At 39.2% G+C, this 27,147-nt stretch overlaps 1 protein-coding gene across 2 annotated transcripts in view; it reads left to right on the forward strand.

Annotated features, from left to right (window-relative positions):
- The window catches only part of FAT3 (FAT atypical cadherin 3), a 323,651-nt gene that overhangs the window by 200,808 nt on the left and 95,696 nt on the right, over positions 1–27,147 (forward strand). For both annotated transcript variants that reach the window (XM_059827150.1, XM_059827219.1), the window contains exons 4-5: positions 16,106–16,420; positions 18,400–18,610. In XM_059827150.1, the coding sequence (XP_059683133.1) occupies positions 16,106–16,420; positions 18,400–18,610 (526 nt within the window). The remainder of the gene's footprint in view (positions 1–16,105; positions 16,421–18,399; positions 18,611–27,147) is intronic.

Below are 27,147 nucleotides of genomic sequence, written 5' to 3' on the forward strand. Positions count from 1 at the left end.
GGATCCCAACACTAAATCTCCAATTCCTTTGACTTGAGTGGACTTCGGGGTGGTTTGAGACGTGCTCTTCGATCACAAGCTGTTTCAGTGCACACGGAGTCTCACTGGAGATGGTTCCCAGGACACCCACAACTTAAGCAGTCCCTTCCCCAGATCATCTTCACTTGTGAGCCCTTTGGTTTACAGGCAGCCTCTCTGCAAGGGAAAAACTGGAACAACCATTTCCTTTTGCAAGTTCTATTAGATTTTGCTATCTTCCCTACAGCTCTCCTTTCTCCATCATGGTGAAGATCATCCTTACGCTTGAGGTCTACTCCCTTGAGTCATCCTGTCAGTCTACAGTCTGGGTTTTGTCAGTGCTTCTTCCTCTGATTTTTTATATATATTTTTTGTCTCCACATTGTTAATGCTCTTATTATCCAGGGTCTCAAAATTTTCAGTACTGGTGATGTACTGAAAACTCTTCATTGCCCAAAGCTGCCCCCACCAGTCCGTGCACTTCTTCCTCGTATACCTTGAATACACAACATTTTCTTTGCGTCTCATCACATCCCTTACAGTCTTCTCACCATAGCCTGTATTATCTTTCAACATTATCTATTTTCCTTCTTTATCTGTTCTTTTGTATTCCCGGATTGCCACCCTGTCCCTCCACCACATAATCCTTCAACATTCAGCTTGAGCAAAAAAGACATACTGCAAAGGGTAGGAAAATGTCATGCAAAACATGGTAGTCTTAAAAAAATGTTTATTTTTTTATTTTAAAAATAATTTGTTATGGCAAAAGTGCGTCATTGTGTGAAATGTGCTAAAATAAGATTGGAGTATTCAGCATAATTTGTAACATGACACAAATTAAAGTATTTACTAGACACCTAGAGATAAGAAAACCCCTAATCAGCTTGAGAATCAGTTTAATAAGCGTATTTGACACCTTTTTTCTCCCTAAATATATTATCATGGAACATAAGAATCCTAATGCTTTTCTTATCTGACTTCAGCTTGATAATAATCAGAGACCAAACAATTCTTTTGCTTTTTATGAAGATATTATTTAAACAGAAAAGTACAAAGGCCCTGCAGCATCAAGTGCTATGAAATCTGCCCTCAAAAGCAAGAATTTTCTTTTCCCAGCCTAACAAATTTCAGTTGTCAGGAAACAGATTAATATCCTCATTCTGAAACGTAATATTGCTGTTTGCTAATCTCTCATGATACAGAGATGTTGAAAATGTTATCATAGCAGTTCTGAAGTACATTTTATGTTTTGGCAAAAAATAATACTTTCTTTGGCAAGGAATATTCTAAATATTCAAAAGCAAGGATTAACAGGAATAATTGAGAGCAAAAATGTCAGAATCAAAATGATGAATTATTTTTTCTCACATTCCCTGGGAAAGTAAAAAATACAAATATTACTAATAGCAGTCTGTCAATTTATGGCTTTGACTTTTCCGAAGACCAGCATGTTATCTTTATTAAAGATATCAACAAATAGCCTAATACTTTCTGTCATAGCCTCAAATACATTTGTTTTTCCCTGTGGATCTTGTTTCCTTCCACTCTCCTTCCAGATAACTTTTAAGGTATTGTATAAATAAAAATGTGTTCTTAACCTTCAAGGCAAAACAGATATTTTAAAGACTTAATTGGAAAAAACATGGAGAATTTAAACATTTGGTTTTATATTGCCACACTTTTTTTTAAAAAAAAAAACATGACCACAGTTTAAAAAGCACTCAAAAAATGTCTAAAATGTAGTAAGTTTTAAACTACACATTTTAGCTAAGCAGAGATGATGCTTTATTATGTGATGCATCAAAGTATACCCAAATGGCATGGCCTCTGTTGACTGAGAGGTATGCAGAAGGCAATGAGATAAGTGCTTTAGCTTGGTCTCAAAGTAAGACCATAATGTATAGCAGAAGGAATAAAAATATTAACTGACACATAAGGTTCACTTGCATATAGTCCTTATCAACCTCACCAAAACCTTGTTGTTCAAATGGACTTGCACAAACTCTCTCCATGTAGCTTTGACCATATGTTTGTGGGATTAAATTGAATACTAAAGCCCATTTTTTGTCTTTTTTGCATTGGGATTTACCAAGTATATTAGCAGTTAAGGATCTTTCACAGTTCTTGTTGCAAACTGCTAGATAGGGCCTGAGTGCAGTCTTAACTGTAGCACCTCAGCCAAGGAACAGCATTTTAAAAAGTAAAATAATATTTGCTTCAAATGTCTTCTCTTCAGGCATTTAATTCTCATAATATCCGACTCTCACTGTGAAAGTATCAGTTGAAAGCTGTGGCTTTTTTAATAAAAAGAAGTCTGAAGTATACAAAAGATTTTGGTTTTCTGCAGCACCGGGAGGGTGCCTGGTGATGGATCACACTGTGATGGGACGCCCAACTTCCAGTGAGCTGCTGAGTTCCCAAAAGAAATCCTTGCTACTGCAGCACGGTGCTCAGCAGGAGGCAGTCATTTATCCTGCTTCTTGACAGAGCAAATTACCCTACTTGGAGCTGTGGGCTGTGTTTTCCATACCTCGAATAGTTCTTGAAGGGCTAATTTGGTGTCCCTTCCCTCTCCTCCATGCTGTAGCATGTACTGAGAGCTACCTCAGAACTTCCTAACTTGAGAACCTCCCCCCCGTCCCGGTTTCTCTGGGTGTGCAATACGCTCCACTAGCCCTTGGATGCCTTAACAGTAGTAGCTGAATAAACTACACATTCGTGCTCTATTTTCTAAAGGTTATTGAGCGCACATTCACCAGACTTACATAGCGAAACAGGAATTGCATCTTAAACTTCACTTGATTGACAAACTGCCTTTGCCTCACTGAGCCTGTAAGTAAGATTTAGATATTTTGTCAGATCAGTAATCCATGGATTAGACACGCTCTTAATACCCTGGATGCACTTTTGGAGAACAAATATATTTATATTTTGTATACAATTTCTCAAAGGAAGCAACAGCTGTATAGATGGTGTTGGCCAGGGCTCCACATCATGAGCGAGCATCCATGGTCCTGACCGCAGCATCTAACCATGGGGATTAGCATATGGGGCTGACATATCTGATCTCCCTGTGCCAAGGGATCATGCCTCCTGTACTGATCGTGACAGGATGCACTTGTGCCGTTCAAGAGCTGCCATAAATCAGGAGCTTTCTCATGGCTATTTCCAACAAAGTCCCCAGCCCCTTTAACACCTCCTGAGACAATCTCAAAAGCAAAGCAGCTCCTAAAACTTTCCTTTTTCAATCTCTTCTGCTACAAACCAAAAAAGCAACTCATTAGAGGGACTCCTTCTGCTTCCCCCCTTTCTCTCCCTTCACCTACTGAGGGCTAATTGGAGGCCCATAAAATGAATCCAGGAAAATTCTTCTTCTTCTCCCATATATCAGTCCTGCACTACCAAATTTGGCGTATTGTCTCATGCAGTGTTTTATTGTCCCCCGGATCACATTATCGGCGGGGCAATCTCACAAAGGTTAATAGCATTACTAGGTTGTCTCTCAGTCTGACAGTCTTGCTCATCACTCTAAATCCAGTATTTTTACCAGTGGCGTTAGACATCTCTACTGAAGTTAATTGGATGCTGTTGTCGCTGACTTCAAACCCAACTCTATAAATCGTAACTACTTGTAGCTGATTGTCCATGCTCTTAACTTTCATTTCACAACTGGGACAAGTATGTGTGGGTTGATATACCTGGCTTCTTAACCACGCTCTTTGACATTTGTAATCCAATTATTGGTCACCTCGGCCATTCATTCAGTCCAGCTGTCCTCCCGTTGGTATGCCATGTGTCAACACCTACTCCGTATACTGCCCTAATGTGAAAATAAAGAGTAAATTATGAGCCTATATAAATCCATTAAAGAGCTACTGTGACTCCATAAACCACGGACGTGAAACTGAAGTGCTTTATGCAGTTGCTGGTATCCCAAGCTGGAATTGCTGCTCCGTATTTTTAGAACGTCCCAGCTTGCTGAAGTCAGGCAAGATAAGTATCTGTTGAGAGCCTTGGTGTCCATACAGCAAGAACATAAACCTTAAAGGCTGTGCATGGTAAGATTTTGAGACTACATTCTTGAATAAATGGTTGTCATCAGTAGAAAGCAGTAAATTTTATATTAATCATTTTTATTAAATATTCCCATTCCCCAGATGGAAACTACACTTCCTAGGCTCTACTTACATTCCACTGACCCTCTGCACAGCAGTGAATGCCATCCTGTGGCTGCCAAAACCAAATGCATGTTAAAGATTAATTCTGCAGAAGAATCAAAGTGCTAAGAATATTTTAAAAGTTGCGATCTTTTAAAATTCCTCCTGCGCTGCAGGAGTAGAATGTCATCTTCTTATTATTCAGACACATAAAGATCCCTTTCCAGGACTCCAGGCACTGTGTAATTAATTAATTATAATAGTATTAATTGATTAATTAATATTAATAACCTGAACACTTTTACTGCATTCTGAGTCTTATTCAGGGAAATTAACTTTTTGGGCCAGGATTATTATTTTTTTTGCAACACATTTGGAATGTTAAAACTTGGGACAGCATTTCCTGTTGTATCATTACCCTCAAATGACCTTTTTTCTATATGCACCTACTTATTTATGTCGGCAGTATGGTCTTGACACATTCTGACAATTACTCGTATACATTGCTATTCGCAAGATCACTGGCTGTATGTGTACAAGATTGAACCAACAGGAAAAAAAAATCATGTTAAAGAAAAGAATTGCAAACGAAGTTGCTGTTTCTTTAAAGTAAACAGAAAATCCCACATTTGCCTGGGTATTAAGATTCTTCCCAGTCAGTTATAATGCATACAGTGGTAGTACACATCTTCTCTACCCTTTAGTCGAAGACTTACAGCTTTCAGGTACTTATTATGCAACTGGAGCCCAGAGCTGGGCAAAAGCTGAGTGAGAAATAAAAACAAGCTGAAATGAGGTTGTTGAGCTCTAAGTGCAGCCCTGTTCTCACCAAAGTCAATGGGAAAATTTGCATTGATTTCTAAGTCCGAGGATTTCACAGCTGGCCAGGTCCTTCTCCACCAAGAAGATACCTGTAATTTTTTGGCTGCTCAGACAACATGAGCTCGGTTCAGCAGGGAAACACTTGTCTTTAGACTTCCCCTCTGTGTCTCTAGCCGTGCAGCATGTGCGTACCCCATCTATGGTGTGGTTGGAGATGCTGAGGCTATTCAGGTGTTTGTGGAGGTTTGTAGAGGTTCAACAGAGCTGAAAAGAGAACTAATCTGACTACGTGAAAAGCAGGGTTACAGTGAACTGGTCCCTAAACATACACTTGGCTGTGTTAGTCTTGTCTAGTGAAAAAAAGCAAGGTTTTACAATGTCAGATGAAACAGAGAACCCTAATGCACCCATGGAAGGGGCTGATGGTGCTCACCCTTTATCACCAGAACAGTGATCTGAATTTCATTTTCACATCTTTTGTACTGGACATAATACCCAAGCCTGTTTTCCAGGCTGAGTTTTCAAAGCTAGAAACTGAATTTGGAAAAAGTAAAAAGGTAGTCCAAGAATATGAGTTTTGCTTCAAAATCAGAATCCGCATTTTTTCCCTACATACAGTCCTAAGCTGATTCTCAACCAGCTTGTAAAACTAACCCCATGTCAATGTAAACTGGATAGTAGATATTTATAGGACACTTAGAATTGAAGACAGGTGGAAGTTGAGATAATAAGACATGTCTGTGTTGCCTATTAGATTAAACTGTGATTAAATACGTCCCAATTAATGCTTATTATCTGTCTAAAATTAATTTGTCACAGAAAGTTGTGAAGTAGGCATCAAGAAGTCAAGTAAAATTTTTTATTGCTAAAATCAAAGCAATTATTGATGTGATTTACTTTAACCTGATCTGACAAAAACAGGATGATACTGTCATTAAAAAAACCTGCCTTGGGAAGAGCCCAAACAACCAGCGTCCTTATTCATGCTTAGCTCCTTTACCTTCTTTTACTTATTTTTCAGACTGATTTTCTGAGCATTTTTATACTACTGTGTATGATATTTTAGGATGTAGTCCTCATCTGACTACAAAACTTACTTTATTCAACCATGCATGAGTAATTGCTATCATATTGTCCTCTAAGTAAGTTGATTAAAATTTTGCTTTGCACCTCATTGCTAACCAGAGAAACTTCTATCAAATAACTTGAATATGACAAAAAAAAATCATGTCTTCATTTTTTCCTTTTAGATTAATGAAAACAGTCACAGCAATCTTCCTGAGTGACTGTTCACTAAAGCCAGATAAATTTCTGAGACCTGAACCATCCATTTTTGCCTTTTGCAAATTTGGAATATCTCTACAGGATCAAAAATTGGGAACAGCCTGTATCCCTTAAAGGTCTGATTTAATGTACTTTCTACCTGGCTAAGAAATTCTGGCTAAGAAATCCATTTTTTATTTATCAGGTTTTTAACTGGTAAAATTTATTTTGAACATAAAACTGTAGAAGCTTCATTTTTTACCCTGAAAAAACTAAATTGCATTTAAATGTCAGAGGCTACTCGTCAGGCTCTCAGCTATAAAACTGTCTTTGAAACGTTTTACATGCATGTGTGGATGGAGAGCATTCATTATTTCTGCATATTGTGGAAAAATAGTGTAAGATGGAAATTAGATGTTTTCAGCAATTACTGGTGGGACACAAAGTCTTTTACCTTGAGATCACTGGTTCCGGCTTTGCCTGCTTTGGTATTGATCAAAGGCTTGTTGGTAAGTGGTGAATTCTACAGCAGGGAATTTTTTTAGGGGGGTTGTGGAGAGTAAGTTACTGTCATCTGTAGTGAAATTGCAGAATTCATCACCAAAATTGCAGTTGCACAATGCGTTTTCCTTCAGTGGCCGAAACGTCCTAAGAGATTTCCCCCGCCCTGACCTGGGGAGCTGGCATGCCTCTCTTGTTTTGCTCTCTCACTGCTGTCACTCGGTAACTCTCTACCTTTTGGGGGATTTTGTTTTCCTCTGGCCATTCACTTGAAACCCTGGTTATTTCAGTAGCCCTGTTTGTAGCACAGACGCACGAACAGTTTATTGACGGGTGAAGGTGGCTGCAAACCGATGGCTGGAGGAGGAGCTGGAGATGGGGCTGGATGCATCTTAATCTGCCTTTCTGCCAGAGACAAGGTGGTGTCATCCTCCGTTAGCACAACCAAGTGCTGCTTGTTAGAGCAATTAAAAAAAAAAAAAGGGGTTATCTTTTGAAAATACTTGGCTCTGCTTCATATAGGTGTGTAGCGTTTGGATGCGTTGTACCTATAAAGTAACTTTAAGGAATTACAGTGTATATCTTTCATCTCATTGACGGCCAATTAAATGTATTACCTCCTAAGTAATAACAATACTGTTTCAAGACTGACCATCACAGAGCCTCACCTAAGGGTGTTTCATCCAACATGGGAAGGTATTGGCTGTCAGCATGACAAAAATTGTTTAGAAGTAAGTTTTAATATTACAGTTCAGTAAAGAAGACAATATTTCTTTTGAATACTGAAAGTTTTAGTTGAAGTTATTACTCTGTTGTACCAGAAGCTGCATGCCACACAATATTTCTAAGGGCATGCAGAGCAAGCTCCTTCATATTAGCTCTTTTTTTAGAGTAAATTCAACAGCATGTATCACGTTAGCATGAGGCAGTGGTGCTGACTTACTGCAAAATAGATGGAGGGCTATTGCCACACACAGGAAATCACCTCTGCCAAATTCAAGAGTTTCTGCTAAAAGAGTTGCTGTACCTTAATTTCCCATCACTGAATATCTGGGGACCTATACAACAAACTGATACAACTGCACACCAGAGCACAAATGTAAAGTATATATCGTTTTGCTGCTTGATTAAATAACTCCACAGTGACTAGTACTATAGCTTGATTAAATTTTGACAATATATCAGCATATATTTTTGAGCATAGCCTTTCTGCTGATAGATAAAACATGAAATAAATTATTAAATTGGGAAAAACATCTTGGAAGCATGAAGAAAATCGTATGTCTTTATTAATAGCCAGAATGGTTTTCTTGCTAGTACATGGCTACATGTATTGATTGGTCTAGTATGAAAAAGGGAAGATTGGGGATGTGTAATGATCTTCATAATTTTGAGGAAACTTTGAAGAAGGTGTTTGATTCCTGCTTATAGTGAAGATGGGAATCAAGTGACTTTTGTGGATGGAAGAGGAAGGGTAGTTGAATATCTGAGAAAAGGGCAGTGCAGTGAGCTTAGAAGTTGATGCATACCTCTTCTGAAGTGAAAGCTACTGTATTTCCTGAGTGCTGAGATAAGATTTTTGGAGAAGGGTGTCATGGGCAGAGGTAGATCTGATAGAGGTGAACTTATCAATATTTGATCACAGGTGTTTCTTGTCATGAGAAAAGCGAAATCCACAAATGGCTGAAGTAGCTATTCAGGTATGAATGGAATTACAATTTACATAGAGATTTCTACTAACATTAAACTGCCTAAATATCTTAATTTGCAAGCTTTATGTTATTTAAAGCTGCTTGAAGTGAAATATTCTCAGATTTGACTACTCCTCATTTTCTGTTCACAAAGCTCTTTGATTTTATTCTTCACTATCAGCAGGAACTAAACACCTTCTTCAAAGTTTACTGTGAAGATCAATACACAACTTTTATCTCCTTTCTCATTTAGAGGCTATGAGGGTAGTTATACTTCTGTTTAGTAATAGATTGTTCCTAAAGAGCTTCCATGTGCTTATAAAAAATATTTTTAAGCAATTGCATATCAGTCTTTATCTTGTTTTTAAGGTGTCTGTCTGAAGGCGGATAAATGTCCTTGGGTCCAGATATTATCAGAGGACTATTTGGAGTGTATTCTTCTGCTTTCCAAATTTTTCTTCATTATATGCTGGGGTAGTGAGATTCATTGTTGTAGCCTCATGAACAAAGAACGGAAGTTCTTGATGTACTGAAAAGACCTTTACAGTTGTTATTTGGAGACTGAGGTCGATGTTCCTACTATGATCATCTCGAATTTTCCAATCCTCCAGTTACAAACTTTGCAAACTGCTTAGCATGGGATATGATACATGCAGAGTTTCAGGCAGCACTTCTGATCTTGGTGTTATCACCTAGAAGTTCAGGAAAAGTCCTAGCTGAGCAATGCTTTTTCTTACCAGATGATTTCTGCTGAATCATAAGTGATTACACACTACTGTTAGGCAGTAGAAGTGAAGATTATCTGTATTTAACTCCACCAGTGGAAGTAGGAGGTACATTTGGACTTCCGCAAAGTGATCGACTTAGAGTCACTACTGGGCAAGTTTTATCTGCGGTTTCTCAAAAGCAAAATAATACGAGCTTGCCATTGCTGAGGACTATAGTTTTCTTTTTACTTCGTGAAAAGAAGGGGAAGATACTGTTCTGAGATTGCCTAAAGGAGTTTGTTTTAACATAGGACAGGCTGCTCTGTTGTCCTGGGAATTTAATGGAGTAATGGGTGGTTCTGGACTTACCTTAGCACGTGTTGGTTCAAGAACATTATAAATACAGCCTGATGCACAAAGGTTGCCAGGATTTCCAAAATGTAATGAACTTTAAAAGCAATGCCCATGGAAATTTACTATTTTTCTTTTAGAGAGTCACTGTCAAGAACTATGCAGATCCTTCCCTGTATTGCTGCTAAAGCTAAAATACAAGTCTTAAGTTTCTTTTCAGAGTTTATGACTCTTGTTTACTGTTTCAATTTTCAAAAAGCTCATAGAATAAAGTATGACACAGGATAAATGTTGTTGTTGTTGTTGTTGTTGTTGTAGTAGTGGTAGTAGTATTTCTGGACCTTTAAGTCACCCATTCTGCTATTTCATTCTGCCAGGTCATTTGGTTACCATCTACTAGTCTCAGTACTGTGAGTGTCACACAAAAGTTAAGATTTGAAGCCTCTAAGACTTTCTTCAGTACACTCTTCTAATATTTAGGTTTGCAGATACTCCAGGGAGCATTTAACTCCAAATGCAAAAGCCTGCCTGCCTGCCTTCCTGTCTTTTGGCAATACAGCGTTGAAATTACCTGATGTCATCGTTAATTCTCAAATGGTATAACAGGCCATTATGCATCGTTTTCTAGCTTGAATGTGGCTGGAAGCCATTGACTTTCCTAATCAGCCACCTAGAGTGTTTGTGTCAGTAATAGTCTGTATTTAAAATGTACTCTAAATTATTTATTTCTCATAGCTGGCCAGAGTGAATGTATTAATTTTTTTATGATTGGAAATAAGAGTTCCCAGATTAGCACATTGTAAATGAAATAAGGAGAGATGGATCATATTGATATGATTGGCACTCTTTCCTACAAGAAGTGTTTAAGACATTTGTCTTTTGGGACAGCAATGCATTCTATTAGGATAAGTAAAATAAGCAACTGCCCACTTCTTTTCCACAGTTGCCAAATAAAAGATTAGAAAGAGAAGGCATCTAGTTTACTACAGCTAACTCAGTATTTCTGTTGAACTGAAAAAAAAAAATTTGTACCTCTTTTTTCTCTCCTGTCTATCTTTGAGCTACACGGCCTCTGCTTTGTAGCAATAATCCAACATGTAGCTCAGTAATACAATGCATTTCAGAAAACTATTTCCTTGTAAGAATTTAGCTGCAAATATTAGTCTCTCTCTGAAGCAGACAGAGATAGTGGTTCAGTGTATTTGACTTTAAAGTTCCATTCATCCCTCAATGAGCTCTCCTTTATAATCTTTTATTTCTCTTGCTTGGGCTGAATTCCAGAGACTCTTACAATAGGTATTGCATCTCCTTTGCACATTGGCAGAAGAAACAAATGCATTAGTCCCTAACAGCAGGGGTATGCCTCAGCTCTCAGGCTCCCTTTGATCATTTTTCTGTCTCCAGTAACTCAACCAGATTCTCTTTTCTGAAGTTTTCTGAAGCAAAATTGGCGTTTCTGGTTGGGGAAGGGAGACTTTTACCTGAAATCCTCATTGTTCACGCTCCCCAGATGAGACACAGGCATCTCAGCTCGCTCTTTTTGCATTAAGCAGTATCACACGAACGAAAATAAACAAGCAAATATGACATCTTCAGCATTTTGCAATGCTAATGACAGTAATGTGACAGTTCCTCTTAATGTAAAAATTGGGTTGACTGAGTACTTCCTCCTGCCAAGGAATGATATGGAAGAAGATTCTTGTTCTTCTCCAGGCTTGATAATTCACATTAAACACCTGCTGATTGTCTTGTTATAGTTGTTGAAGTAAGATCCCTGCTAGCTACTCTCTCCAGCTGAGTTAATAATTATCTTGGAAGTCATGAGCTTTTGTTAATGAGACTCAATATTGTACTTTTAATTCAGGAGGGTGGTCCTCACAGCTGCATTCGTATTCTGAAAAAATTCAAGAGCTAATCCTCCTTCAGTTAAGTGTCACAGTCCAATTCACAGGAGGAGTGACTGTCTCAAGGCAAAATTATTTTTGTCACCAGCACTGAGGTCTGCTAGACTGACACTGTGTTTTAGCCAATACTTTCAAAGTAGATGTCTCCTCCATGCCTTCTCCATGGTCATAAAAAGAAAAAAATTTCATATCTAACATTCAAGCTGTTGTATGTTAACAGTTAGTGTTGACCTTGGTTTTCATTGAGAAGGTCCACTGCTATGGAAATCTCTTTGTAGTTGATCTGTGGACTTGAACAAAAACATGAATATGAAAGAGTATTTCAGTCCTGTAGGAAAGGTAGTGTTAATGTCTGTAGGCCAAACCTACTGAAGTAGATCCTGCAGAAGAAATGGGTATTGAAAGTTCTGTTACTATACTGAATTTGTCATATTCTGCAGAAGGAGATATTTTTGTGTGTTTTTCTCCAAAAATACATGTCTGATGTAAGTAGAGGGAATTTCAGGAGGTCTTGTCCTGGTCCATCCAGCTGAAGGAATCATTGTAAAGGATGTGTGAATGTTGTTACTCTAGCAAAGAAATTTCCAGGTAACCAATACCTATATGTGTATTGGCTGACAGGGTTCAGTAAGTCATAAACCTTAAAGCCAATGGGAAAATGCAGATGCCTGACAGAAAGTGCTCATTTTATGAAGAAAGATACAGTGGAACTGTCTGTAGGTTGTGGGAAAACAGCAGTGATGCTTAGGATTTCGCCATGAAAGTGGTGTATAAAGTTCATATTGTTCTTGCTGTCTGGTTCCATCAGACCCCATTAAACATGTCATCACATTCCTTTTAAGATATTCCACCCTTGGTGAATGGACCAACCCTTCGTATGGTTGGTCAGAGAGACAAAACTCAGCTGCTTTCATGGCTGTATCCCAACTTTGGGAGGTCTTATCCTCTGTTTAGGCTGTGTTGATGCAGCATTAGCAGCAATATCTAACCAGAAGAGCAGAGGGGATAGTAGATGGCCGGCCCATCTCAGGTTGCACATGGGCCTGTCTGCACCCATTGTGTCTGGATGCCAACCACTGCACATAGACTGGAGAAGGTGTTCAGCATTTAGGAAATCACATGCTTACCAAGCAGCCATTCTTCATCTCCTCTAGGAAAGCTTTCATTCCGGTCCTCACTAATTCCCCATCTTGATTACTGTGAGAGTCACCTCTTGTTGGGTTTTTGATGGCACATCTTTACAAGCATATATTGAGACAGTTTGTCATTCACCTATATCACCTTTCTTCTCTGATTTTTTCTCTACCATGCCGTCTGCAGGTTTCTAAACAAAAGAACCTCACTGGTCCTGAATTACAGCTTCTCTCCTGGCAAGCTCTCCTGTGCCTTGCACATCTGCCTTTCACATTTCCAGAGATATCAGCTGTGAATTAGCTTTTGTATCTTTGTCCTACAAACGCCCCAACCTCCCTCCCCTCCCTGGTTACTTTTCACTGTAATTCCCAGCTGTTTAAGGTTTTTGCTGAGAACTGTGGTAATGTTTGAATCAAATTTGCCTTTGTTAGAGGGGCCCCTAAGTGCTGGTGTGATACAGTGTCCTTATGGAAACGGTATTTGCAGAGAGGTGTGCTGAATGACCTCTCCGGTCCTCCCCATTTTTGTCTGGGAACAATTTTGAACTGGCAGCGATTTGTTATTTTGTTTGAATGTGCTGTCGTTTTTTTCTGTATGGGCAGAGGAAATGTTTGCAGCTCTTTTACCCTGTTTACGGCTGGAACCTGAAAAGCCAGGCTGGGGTCAGGCTGATGGAGCAGAAAAGAGGGGTCAGCCAGGGCGCAGATTTACAGTTAGGGAAATAATCACATCGCTGGTGTGAGGGCAGCTTAATTAATTAATTTACATGCCTGCAAAGAGAGAGCTTTAAGTCACACGTCAGGTCCTGTGTCTGGCACTCAGAGCTTTTCTAGCAGAGCTGGAGCCCGTCATTTTGAAAAGTTTTGAGTGTCACCCAGAGAAAAAGGCTTAGCTGGTACATAACATTTTCCTCTCCAGGGACGTAAAGTTTTAGACAGAGTAGAATTAACTAACTTCAGGCCTTCTATGTTAGTTTCTGTTAATTAGCTGACATTTCGTGTTATAGCCATTACTATTTTCAATTAACTGTCAGCAAATATTTTCAGTGGCACTTTTCTGTTATTGAATGGATTTCCCACAAGTTTGGGCTTACAAAAACAAACAAATGCATGCACGTATTTACTGCCACACCACCACGTTGGTCAGGATTTCAGCACTAACCTAGCAAACTGTGAAACTGTGTATTGGTAAGACAGGAGGACAGCTTCGCTACTTGAGCAGCCTCTTGACTTAAGTAGGTTTTTCATCATAGTCATTTGACTATTTATACCACTGTGGTTTTCAGAGATTTTTATTATCGTTATTAGTTGTAAACTTCCTATGTCACCCCCCACGTTTTTTAGTAGATGACTGCTAGCAGGTTGAAGAAAATGTCTTTTTTTTTTTGTAAAAGTTGAGTGATGTTCTGTTCAGAAAACAAGAGTTTCCTAAATCTTGCTAGTATTTTCTAACCATTAAGAACATTACCCACCAAAAAAGTATTTTGTTGGTATTTTTGACCAGCATTTAAATAAGTGTGTCTCCCATTGTTTCTGTGCAGTACAGCTTGTACTGCCTGGCATCATTGATTATTTTATCTGTGGAGTCAGCAGAAATCCTGAAAAAGGTTTTTCTTTGTTAACCTGTGCTCTTGCCGAGAGCTTGGCCAGATGCACCAGAGTAGAACAGAAATAGAGGGGATCAGCCTCTAACGGGGACAAAAGTTATTTATTGCTGAAAGCCTGTAATAGGAGAATTGGCAGAATTGGCTTTTTGTTTGCTGCAGAAGCTCTGAAGTTCTCCCGGAGTGGTGGAGTGGAGAGGCTGAGGTCGCTCTCACCGGGTGGAAAGGCAGATTCGCAGCCATGTGTGCAGGCTTTCGGCATTATAAATGCTATTTTTGAAAGTGTAGCGAGTGCGAACTGGATGGCTGAATACACCAGTAATGAGCTGCGGGTCCTCTCCCCGCACCCCTTCGCCGGTGACTGACAGATGGCGCGTTGGTGGCTTTGCAGGATGGGGATGGTCCCCGTCCAGCTCTCCGCAGACCGTCATCCCCATCACGAGGTGGCGATCCCAACAAGTGCTAATTGCCAACCCTGGTGACAGTCTTAGGAGAGAAAGGCCTGAGGCTGATACGTGTTGTTGGGAGGAAAGGCTCCGCTCTCCAAGTGAGTTATGGGCTGATTTGGGGGATTTTACATTGCCGCTATATATTGCCATACCATTTATTTTTCTGTAAGTAAGATGTTTCAGTCCCTAAGGCTGTCAGCCCGCTCCTTTCCACTGTATCAGTTTTTAAAAGTATCGTTAAATACAGGAAATGGAAAAGGTCTTTTACCCTTCTCTTAGAAAATGTTGTGGTTTTTCTGCTGATCTTAGTACTAAATTGGGGTTACCCTAAGTTTAGATTTCTTCTTGCAAGGAGGGGACAATGGCAAGAGACATTATTCCCAGAAAATTTTGCTTTGCCTAAGGATTGAACGTCAGGACTGTATGATTTGTAAGGGGACACAGAAACATTTAAGGAAAAATAAAGCATCAAGGAGTTAACCAGCAAAGCAATTGATGCGCAGTGATCAGTATGAGCAGGGAACGGTATGTAATATCTTGGCTCACTATCATCAAAAATTGCTGCTGTGGGAATTGGCATGTTAGCATATGTAGCTGAAAGTGAAATTTGAACTTCTTTCATGGAAACAGAAATAACTTTCTGCCTTATTTCTTTCTCTTTAAAAAATGCAATCGAAATATTGAGGGAGAATTTTGAAACATATTGATTGCATTTTGAAGGCATATTATTAAATCTCTTGAGTGCTGGTTGATCTTGGATCATTTCATTTTCACAGCGTTTCAGACTGAAAATTATTAGTAATTCTGTTTAAGTTGCGACTAAATTACTAATTAACTTTTGTCTCAAAGATTTTGTTTCTTACATGTTTTTGCCAGCACAGTGTGCTCTTTACACAATGCAGCAGATATTTTTTGCTACCTGCTTCTCTGTGCCCTTTACAATCATATAAAGCAGTTTTGGAGAATTAATGAGCTGTCAAATCTCAGGTAATGAATGAAAAGAACTGACAGAAATTCTTTTGTTGTTTAAGAAATTCCAAATAATTAATAGAAAAAAAGTGACAGAGATTCTTTCAGGATTGAAGAAGAAATGCATCTTTCAGATTCATTGTGTGACAGAAGAAACTTAAAAATACGTTTGCAAAAAAGCAGGGATCCTGCTTAATGGGTTAATTCCAGTTCTCTCTTCTGAGATCAACTTGCAGAATTTCAGATAAAAGGATTTTATATTTTAAGAAATAGATTCCTAGTCCACAGGTTCCCCATTTCAGGTTCATCTCAAAAGTAAAAACGTCTTCCTAATTCCTTTATTTGCCACTGTGGGCATATTTGAGTTAGGCACGGAGCATGTTTATAGTAAGCATGTCTTTGTACAGAGAAGACTGTGTAAACTGCAGGTTAGGTTTCGGGAGGGAGAGGTGTTTCCTTATGTTTTATGGTTTTTTCAAGTTATGAAGTCTGCTGTACCTGTTGAGAGTAATGCTTCTCCCGCTGTTGTTTTTCAGGTAACCGTCTCAGATGGGGGCACATCTCCCAGGCAGTCCTCCGTTTGGGTGGTCGTCCAGGTTCTGGATGAGAATGATAACAAACCTCAGTTTCCAGAGAAAGTCTATCAGATCAAGCTGCCAGAGAGGGACCGTAAGAAAAGAGGGGAGCCGATCTACAGAGCTTTTGCTTTTGACAAAGACGAAGGCCCTAATGCAGAAATCTCGTACAGTGTTGTGGATGGAAACGATGATGGGAAATTTTTTATTGATCCCAAAACAGGGATGGTTTCTTCCAGAAAGCAGTTCACAGCAGGGAGTTATGACATCTTAACAGTACGTGCTCTTCCATCGACATAAGAACCCACGGTTTGACTGACTTTGTTTTAGAAATAGGCATGCTTGTATAAAGAGTGACGTTTATAGACTGTATAAAGACTGTGTTTAATGTATGACCTATATGTAAGATCTGACTGTATTAAGAAATCTAGTATTCTTATAGAACTGCTGCCAAAAAATGGAGTCTAAGAGAGCATTCATGGTATTGCACGTAGTGAACTATTCTCAGACTGTTCAGTCAACTTGCAAATTGTTGGTGCAAGTCATTCCCTTGAATACACAGAAATGAAGACCAAGGGCTTGTCTGCTCACAAAGTTGTATCGTGTTGAACCGGGCAGATACCACTATGAATGGTTATTCACCTTGTGTGTGCACACAACTGCTTGCCCTCATGGAAAGGTCCTTATACTGTCCAAGTTAGGTGGCTTCAGGGGTGGGGGGTGGGGGGTGCTGTGTGTACAGTATGTTGTAGTACCCTTCTCACCACATTAAAGGGTATAAGTATGGCAGCAATTTCAGTTAAAAGAAATCTCAGTCAAAATACTTCTGCCAAAACTCAAATCATATAGACAAGGTCAAAGAAAGAAAGAATACAAGACGGTGGTGTTGATATAAAGCAATATAAGACTGGAATGTGCACTCTTCATCTACAGCAATAAGCCAACAAGTTGTACGTAAGGAGTTGACAAAAAAATGTTGGAGGTCCACAGTCTGGCCCATAGTAAAGGAAGCAATGTCACTTACAGTAATGGGTGTCTGTTTGGATACCTTCATAGGGTTGGAAACTGTGACAGGAAAATGAATAAATACCGAAATATTGAGAAATACCTAGTGACCAGAGTAGAGCACCCTTTGGGTGAGTGGGTGCCTTTCCCTGTGCACAGCTGGAAGTCACATCTGGGATCTGGCCATTATTATAATTCAGCAGCTGAAGGTTTTCTACCTTGAAACTGCTCATCACACCCTCAGCATCTTTTCACTAAGGACCTGCCCACCTTGAACAGAGCAGGGGGGCGAGTGTTAGCACCAAACCCACTTAACACATTTCCAGAGAAAGAAATAGGGTATGGTATTTCAGGAAAATACTTCCCATTTTTAACCAGCATAGTAACAGCATATTTACACCAGTGGTCCTATATAGCCAGAAACATTTCCTTCAGTTTTAAAAGAAAACCCCTTTGATTGACATTGATGTTATTCACCAAAGCACCCGTTTTGTAACCGAAGTTCTCCCTTTCCTTATACCCAGTGTTTGTTGCTGCTCATCTTGTCTTTTCTGTGCTAAAACTGTAAAGCATGCCAGGCAAATATCAAGTCTATGCATCCCTTTAGAGGACATTATAATAAAAAGAATTAGCACCAAGCTGGGCAACTCTTAATGAACATGACAGAGAGGAGAAAGCAAGGAAAATAAGTATGGCAAAATTTTAAATTATATTTGTTTTGGACAACGGGGGAAATGATCTGAAACTTACTTAACTCAATTAAAGATCCTGAAGAAGGCAATGTAAGGAGTATCAATCTTATTTGCAATACAGATGCCTTTTTAAAGCAATCAGACATGGTCTGGGTGAGCACGTGTCACAAGGGCACGATGTCCCAGAGGGTCATTATAAAGCTCCCAGCTTTGCTGCAAGAGGGGACTGGGTGGAAGATGAAATCGGAGAGGGAAGCTGGTTCTGGAGAGGAGGATCTGTGCGGGGAGCACTTGAATTGCATCTGTAGGAGGCCACACACCAACATTTCTGAAACAAAACATTTCAGTTTGAAATCAGTCTTTTCAGTAAAAAGTCAAAGTGTAATGGAAAACATTGAGAATTGAGAAAGAAGTCCTTTTCGCCCTCTTTTTTCGTGGGATGTTACATAAAGGATTAAAAAGATCATTTTCCAAGCAGTCATCGTCATGTGATAGAATTAGGTCTGAACTGCTAAGTCTGATGCTCAGTCTGAGTCCTCTTTTCTTTGTACCTGCCAGATAAAAGCAGTGGACAATGGCCGGCCCCAAAAATCTTCAACTGCACGCCTCCATATTGAGTGGATAAAAAAGCCTGCGCCCTCGCCCGTGCCCCTGACTTTCGATGAACCCTTTTACAACTTCACCGTCATGGAAAACGATAAAGTGACAGAAATCGTTGGGGTGGTCTCTGTGCAGCCATCTAACATTCCTCTCTGGTTTGATATTGTTGGTAAGTTGGGAGCCAAGGGCGTAAGGAGGACGCTTCAGAAGCAAAGCATATGGATGTGTGGGTTTGAGAGCAAGAAAACTAACTGTGAACTGTCCCCCCCAAATTAAACCCACTTTTGTAATGCTGAAATGAAAATGCAATTTTAATATAGCGATAACAATAATAATAATAATATTCCTGCTTTTGTTATGACTCCTTAGCTAAGCTGAAAAAAAAGCGCTGTATGGCTGAATTGTTTTTTTTCGTACTATGTTATTTACTGCAATCTTAATGTTGTCTGTCATTTAAATTCTATTGTCATACTTTGCTAAACTCATTTCTAAATGTATTTATGGTACTTAGACTTGCTGTCCCTCATTTCTCTCTTTCTTCACCTTTTTTTCTGCATTCTGTTCTTTTTTTTCTGCTTCCGACTGCCCTGCTTCAAGGTGGCAAGCATGCTCGAGAGATGTTCTATATTCTACAGACAGCTTGTGGGCAGAACTGTTCAACAGAAGGTACCCTTAGTGCAAACACATTTGCTAAAATACAACTATCCAGGCTGCCTTTTATTTTTGCAAGTTCTTTGAGACAATTTATATTACATCTTTCATAAGTGCCTGTGACAGGATGCGATGCGACACATGGATGTGCTGCGTTTCTTTCTATGACAGCTTTTAACGTATTTCTGTCCAATTATTATCATTTTATTCACGGATTTTCCGCAGTTTATCACAAATAATTAATTCAAACTTTTCACAGTCCAGTGCCATCCATTTAACTGTGAAACAGAATGGGATGCATCAACATATGGGTTACAAATGGAGCCACCAAAAGTTTGTCGTGAATGCAAGCTGAAAAAGAGAAATGTGTTTTGATGTGAGATTTCAACCACAAAATTGCCTTACATAAAATTGCTCATAAAAATAGCGAGGGAGAAATATCCTTAGCAAAGAGGAGGAGAAGCCGTAGAAGCAGTGGTCTTAAAATCACGGGGAAATGCAACTAAGGATGTAGCTGCCAAAAAGACAGGGAGTAGAGGGTCTCACTTGGTTGCAGAGGAGAAACAGGAATCAATGTTCCTAAGCATTTCTTTCCTGCTTCTGCTGCTGATTCTGTTACATTATTTAAAATAACTCATTTAACATCTCCAAAATGAGACTTTCCCCAGCAGCACAACGACCCTGCAAAGTTATTGTGCTACTTAATATTTGCAGATACTTGTACATAATGTTTGTATACCTTTGGATGTAAAACACTGCGTCTGCACAAAGTGGTGTTATTTAAATGAAGGGTTATAAAGCAAATACTATATGAAAGATTAGAGAAACAAAAAGCCTTTGCCACAGACTTAGGGGAAAGGGTGCATCAGCAGTCTTTATTTACAGGGATTGAGCCTGGCTCTCGTTTCAGCATAGCTGTTTGTGGATGGCTTTAGCCAACAGGAAGGACAAGGACCGCAAGAGAAAGGGTCTGTCAGAGTCGTTTTCATCCACCTTTTATTGCCAGTTTGTGCAGATGAAAGACAAAAGCAGCAACATTTCCTCTTTGAATTTGCAGCATGGTTTCTGATGTGCCAACCACATTAAAAATAAACCCAAAGCTATTATCATGTTCTAGGGTTCCCGCTAGCCCCTGGGGCGGGACAGCATATGTTTCCTACAGTTTTCTTCCTATTCCCTTGGTTATTTCAGTATGCTACATGCAATTTATTAGCTAATGTTTACATTCCCTTTCTCTTCCTCACTGACCCTAATTTCCCTCCCGGGAGAAATCCATCTTTATTGATGTTATTGACACTTTTTCCCATTTGAACCTTTTGCTGGACCCCTCTGCCTTTCACAGCCTTTTGGTCCCTTCCTTGGCAAATTCACCAACTCTCATTAAAATGCTGCCTCTGTTAAGCACTGAGAGAAGCTCCCGCTCTTCCGCTATGTTCTTTTACATTATTAGAGTCACTTGCAATCTAGCAATACTTTATAATAATATTTCATTTTTTGCCTACCAAACAGAGATGATGGGGAGAGCGTTACGAAATTTAAGCCTTTAATTTGTCATTTAATGTGACCTTTATGGCTAAAATAATTCAAATGGTTTAGAAGAAGATTTTTGCTATTTAAACAACCCTCATGGTTTCCCTATAGGCTGTAGCTCCTGATGCTGCAAGATGCTGCATCACTGCAGAGGGTCATGGAGACAGAGCTTCCCTAGACTTAATGAGAAATCGGTGACCCTGACCATCCATTTCGGTACCGTTACCATATGAAAGTTGTCATTAAATATTACTGCTGTTATAAATAATAGCACTAGGAACTGCACTCATTTCTGCAATAGGAATAGCCAACAATCCTGGGCACGCAGAAGACCCTGTTGTTCCAGATGCTCTGCATACAAGGTACAAAGACAAAAACCACCCTAAGAGTTTTATGAGACAGAGTACTGTATATTTACATTATCTTTGCTGCCTTTAGTCAGTGTCACTATAAAAAAACCACTTTATCTCCTTGTTCCTCAATACCATCATGTGGAAGAAAAAAAGATACTTTCCTTTTGGGAGAACATTGAGGTCTAGTGCTGAAAAGCCCAATGAAAGACATGGGTTATTAGTAGAAGTTAGTTGTCGTGTATGGAAAGCTGTATGGGACTGCTGATGCAAGAGATGGTTTCTGTGCTGCTGTAAAACCTAGACCTGATCCTGTTCCATCTGGTATTTTGTGATTTTGGACCTCCGTGCACAGTTCACAATAATGTCAACAAAAGCCCTGAAGGCTTATGTAGAGGCATGGTTTAATATAGAGTTTGAAGCTTGACCTTTATGTTTATGACCTTTTCAAACTAAATGGGCATTGGAATTCCAGAGGACCTTTTTTTTAATGCATAACATGCACTTTCTCCCAACTCAAAAAAGGAGAGAGGGCAGATGAAGTTTGGCTGTGTAGTATTCTGTCTGCCTAACTTCAGCGTCTAATTTGCACCTAAATTATATACACTTGAAATAACTGCTTAAGTTCTTGAGTTAATCAGTTCCAAGAGAGGAAGGTGCCTTGCAGGCAGGGCGATCATCTTCCCCCAATGGACTAGAGAGGAACAGGATGCTTGCCTGGTTTTTTGTTTGTCTGTTTAATAGGGAACGGTTGAGATGTCATACCTGGTTTCTGTTTTCAGACTGCATTCAACGCCATTCTCAGTTCATGCAGATCCCACAATGTGAAAGACATGAATGTAGGTTATTTCAGTTTACTTAAATTTTTTCCGCCATTTATGAGAAACTATTTTTCAATGGGAACTTCAAAATAAGTCAGAAATCTTTATTTCTCCCAGGTAAATTGAGCACTCTCTGTCTCTTCCTTTGTTAGTGGTGGGAATGGTGTGATGACTATTTTGACACTGGAGCTAAGCTGCATGGTGCTAGTTTTTGCTTAAGTAGCATGTTGCACAACATCTCTCTGATTCTCCAAAAAGGCCTCCCTCTATCTTTCCTTTTCCTCCCAGCCTATGCCTTTGTAAGAGCGGCCAAACTTTAAAAGTACATCAGAACTTTTTATCAAGGGTGCTTAAATGTCAATAATTTTAAGATCTATTAAAGTTAATTAAGTGTCCATTTACTTCACAGTGCTGCACGTTTTCGTTAATGTCAAAAACATGTAGCTCCCTAGCCTCCTTTGAATTATCTTCTCTGAGAACTAGCTAAAATACCTTTCTGATTTCTGCTTTTTATGCCCTTACCTTCAGCTTCTTAGCAGCAAACCCAAGGCTTTGAGTGTCCTTACAACAGTTTTATCTGAAAATTCAGTCTGCATTATTTTCTTCTTAGCATGATATAGTACATAAGAGAATAAATATTTGCATGTTATGTTACTAATGTTTATTATGTTATGATTAACAACACTCATTAGTTGAATTTGTATTTCTTGAGGCAGTTGCTAAGTTTATTTCATCTTTTTTGAAAACAGAAAAATTGGAAATTTTGGCTGTGCTTCTTTTCCTGAAAATCCTAGACACTCACCCTTGAGTTTCAGGGTAGATCTGCTTTCTGCATTTTCCTCTGATTCTCTGCTCTGGGCAATGCGAGTATTGTAGCAATTGGCCCAACTGATCATCACTGTCCTTGGTGGTGTTAGTTTACTTTGGGGCAAAACAAGTAAGAATCCTCTCTTCCCCAAGAAAATGTGTTTTAGAGGACTATTCTCTAAATTAGATCATCTCCTGTATTTCTCTTCTTCTCCACTCATCCATCATGGCATGGTAGGCCATATGATACTCATGTGAAGATCTCAGTATATCCTGGCTTTATTAAATTGGGCTGTGGAGCATGTATGCTCTTTGCTATCTACCAGTGAAGGAAGACTCTTGCCAGATTTTAGCTATATTTGATTTGGTGATGGCCTCCAGAGTTCAGTGTGATCCATCTTTACATCTAAGACTGATTCTCCACAGTTATCAGCTATTTCTGAGGTGTATATTCAGTCCCACTCTTCTGGATCGTTCCACTGGAAAAGAGGGAGAAAGGCCCTCAAATGGCACTCATTTGCCTACAAGTCCTCCAGGTTTTCTGACATGTTTTCTTCTCAGAGGAGAAAATTTTTTCTCACAGCAGCATAATCCTGTCTTAAACTGTGTATCAGCAGCTGATTGATAGGAACATAGGGAGGCTCAACATCTTCCCAAAAAGGAATCCCATCTAGAAAAAGAACTACAAGAAAAACTTAATTGCTTGCAGCAAATGCAATAATCAAAATACAAGCAGAATATGTTTGGGGGGAAAAAAAAAAAAAAAAACCAAAAAAACCCAAAACAACCCCACAGTGGAATTCAAAAGGGACAGAGTTACAGAACCCACATTCTGTGGGAATGCCAGATCTGTATTGTATCTTGCCCTAGGCAAATTCTCCAGCTGACCTCTAGAAACCCCTTTTAATAGTTCAAGAAGTTTTCCTTGGTCTGTCCGTTGCACCAAATGAGTAGTAAGCTTTACATCAGAAGATCCTCTACCATTAGTCATGTAAGGTTCAGCAGTTTGGGGTTTTTTAAGCTATCTGTTTTATTAAAAGGAAAATTAATTCTTTCCAAAGCATACAGGACTTTTGTCAGAAGAAAAATATGTTCATAGTGACTATGAAGCCGAGAAACAAGCTAAGAATCAAGATAACACTCCAGATTCAGTCAGAACATGTAACAAAGACTACTCTATACCAAGAACACAACCTATAGTTTGTTGGCTCAGAAGTGTCTCTGTTCAATTTCCTGAGATCTCCTTGTTGACCATACTATACCATCTGTTAAATTGAAAATTAGGGCTGTGCTAGAAAGGTCTCACGAAGCTGTAGTGAGGACCAACTAATAAGATCTTTTGCACCAGGGCCTGTTTCTACAGCCATCCCAAGTTTGATGACAGCTGGAATTGGCTAGAGTTATGTTGGAAAATCCTATATAAACTATAACATGCTTTCAGATAACATAAAAAAATTCTTAGTTGTAGAAATATAATGCTCCCAGGGCTTATGCAAGAGCATTAAGATCAATCTCAAGAAAGTAAGGGTAGAAATCATCTCACTTAACTTTAGGTGTCCAAAGTGTAGACATAACTATCTGTGCTAGGTGTCTTTGGGAATCTTAAGTCAATTAGAGAGAAAAAGGAATTTATGGATGAATTTATATCATCACAACATGATAAGTCTTCTCATCCAAGGATGGCATTGCAAGTAGATGTGGACTTTGAAATCCCACTCTAAGTACTTCAGTTTAGTAAGAATATTTTAAGGGAAGTCTTTAATGTGTATTGAAGATGTATCAGCATTACATCTTAGCCTGCAATGGTATTACAAACAACAGCTAATCCACATCTCTCTGAGGTCATTCAGTGTTAAAATGCTTTCTCAGAACAACCTGTGCAGCCAACTTGCCAGTTCAATCAATTTGCCTTCTTTATCGTTGATTTTCCCAAAGTGCCCGAGGAACTCACAATGTATTATCTTCATTTGAAATATTTCTTTCCTAACGCATTTGCAAGCACATTAGCAAAGACAGCTTCTACATATCTTGTAGCTGAAAGCAGGTTTTAGTAGACAATAAAAAGGAAAGCATGTGCGATATGTTGGAAAATGGGAGTAAGTAATAAAAATTCACATTAATAAAACTGAGAAGCTGAACAAAATTTCATCATCCTTCGCCCCCTTTCATACTAAGATTGTGATCAAAGAAAATGTTAAATTGCTGATAGTAACATTGGTAAAACTGATGCTGCGGGAGCTTAGAGCACTGCAGATGAGCCTGCTTCAAAAGGGTTGGGAGTTACGTGGCAGCATGCTTTCGAAAACCAGCCTCAAGTATCCCAGAAATGTGTGAAGCTGACACCTCCTCAGCTGTCACCTCCTACGGGCTCAGGCCTCCGACCTCAACATGAGCACCTTCAGAAGGAAGTGGTTTCACGTGGGGTTCCTGGAATAGTTCAACTGCAGGAGTTTTTAAGAGAAAAGTCCTGTTTGTTTTTATATGACTCTTTTTCTCTCTCTGTACCCCTTCAACACCCATCTTTCAAAGATAATTCTGTTGGGTGCTTCTCTGGGTGCTTCATAGTAGGCTTTGCATAGGCTTAACACATCTATAAACCTCTTAGAGTTTAGCACTTATACCTAATTCATTAATTATTCTTCAGTGCTTGAGTGCAACTTCAGAAGCATTCATCATGAGGAGCTGTTTTGAGGGTATGTGAAGGTTGAGGAGCAGCACAAAGCATTTCCAGACCACCTCTAACACTCCAGTTGACAGACAGGACCCAACATCTCAGGCAGTATTCCCAGAAGTTCAGCCATCTGAGTGGATCTTCATTGTCAACAGCTGACCATGGTCTGTTAAAATGTACCAGACTGAATCAGGAATAAATCAGGATTTCACTCCAAAAGAGTTTATAATCACAAATCTCACAGCAGGATGTTCTCTGATCCGTCTCTGTCTCAGTGCTTGATGCAGTTTCTACATTGTTTAATAGAAAATTAATCAATGTAAAATAAAGTTTGGTCAGTTACAACTGTAGGCTAGAGTGGGGTGGCTGGTGACCAAGATTTATTTGCTTGTCACTAGACCATCTTGGAAGATGTGAATAGCATATAAAAAACTCATATGATGGATTCAGATCTTATTTTAAGGGAAGAATATACTGCACTTAATGAAAATAGCTTAAAGAAGTCAATGTATTGGCAATAGACTGTGTAGTACCCTGCAAACCCAGCTCTAAGCCAACAGAGGAAGGCATTTAAAACATTTATTGCTAATCCTTCCATTTTACTTCTCTGAAGTTTTAAAGGCAGAGTTTCTTTGGAAGTGTATGCCAGTTGATATAGCATATAATTTTTGATTGCTCGTTAAGATGGTTATTAAGCAACTTGAAGTACAGGCTTTCATTTTGTTTTCATGGTTATCAGCATGAAACATTCTCTTTGTAAAGTGTCTACTGTCCCAAGGCTAGCTTTGTTTCAGCGGAGATTTCCTTGCAAGAATCTCACTCTCTTCTTCAAAGGAGGCTTTTTTTCAGAGTTGGTTTTCATGGTATGAATTTTCTCAAGTAAATCAATTTAAAACATTAATTGGGAGACAGCATCTTTTTCTTCCAGACTAACTTTAAAAAAAACCAAAACCCAAAACACTGAAGATACGATCAATGTCCAAATACCTTAGTATTGCTTAAATGCCAAGAACAATTAGGCTTTTTCTCCTAGCGTCGAATAGTGTTAAATATATATATATCTCAATGGAGAAAAATATGCAATTAGGGCTTTCAGAAGGAGGTTAGGGAATAAGCAATGTTTCTATCCACTATAAATCACAGCAGATCCAGTGTCAGTGTTTTCCTGGAGAACCACAACTACATCTATTAAGCTCAGAGCTATATATTTGTATATACATACATTAAGCATAGGGAAGTCTGATGGCACATCTGAAACAACTACGTTTGGATCATTTCAGTGGGCAGAAGTTCACCAATTCTGCCTTTTCATTGTGTAGGTCACCTACGCTCCTATTTCTCCTCCCCCTTTCTTATCCCCCTCCCTGAATGGCTGCCAAGGCAGATATGGACAGAGCAGTGCTTCTTCTAGCTTACACTTTCTTTGCAATAGCCTGTGCAAGAGGTAGAGAGAAGTGAGGGTTTCTTGACATTAAGGAATTCAGAGGCTGTGATTTCGGTGCGATTCCTCCTAATCTCCAACTTTCTGGAATGCCAGAACCTTTTTCTTCTCACTAAATGCATGACTTTCTGAGAATAATGCCAATTGTTGGCCAGCAAACCATGCAGACGCAAGACTTGATGGTAGAGAAAGGAAGACTGTCCCCTTCGCTTCTCTGTCCCCAGCCCTAAAATGAGAGCCATTTCAAATATGTATCTTTCTATACATATTGCACGAGAGCTAAGTCAACGGAATGGATGTTTTTCTACCTGTGGATCTAATCCCAAGAGGTCCGAGCAGCTCTACACAAGTTTTATAACCAGCAGGGTTTGAAAGCCTTTTCGGTTTTGTAGAACTGGGTTGTCAGAGACTGTAGCTAGTGGCACGGCATTGCTG

This window comes from Gavia stellata, chromosome 1 (assembly GCF_030936135.1).
Source record: "Gavia stellata isolate bGavSte3 chromosome 1, bGavSte3.hap2, whole genome shotgun sequence".
Taxonomy (NCBI): domain Eukaryota; kingdom Metazoa; phylum Chordata; class Aves; order Gaviiformes; family Gaviidae; genus Gavia; species Gavia stellata.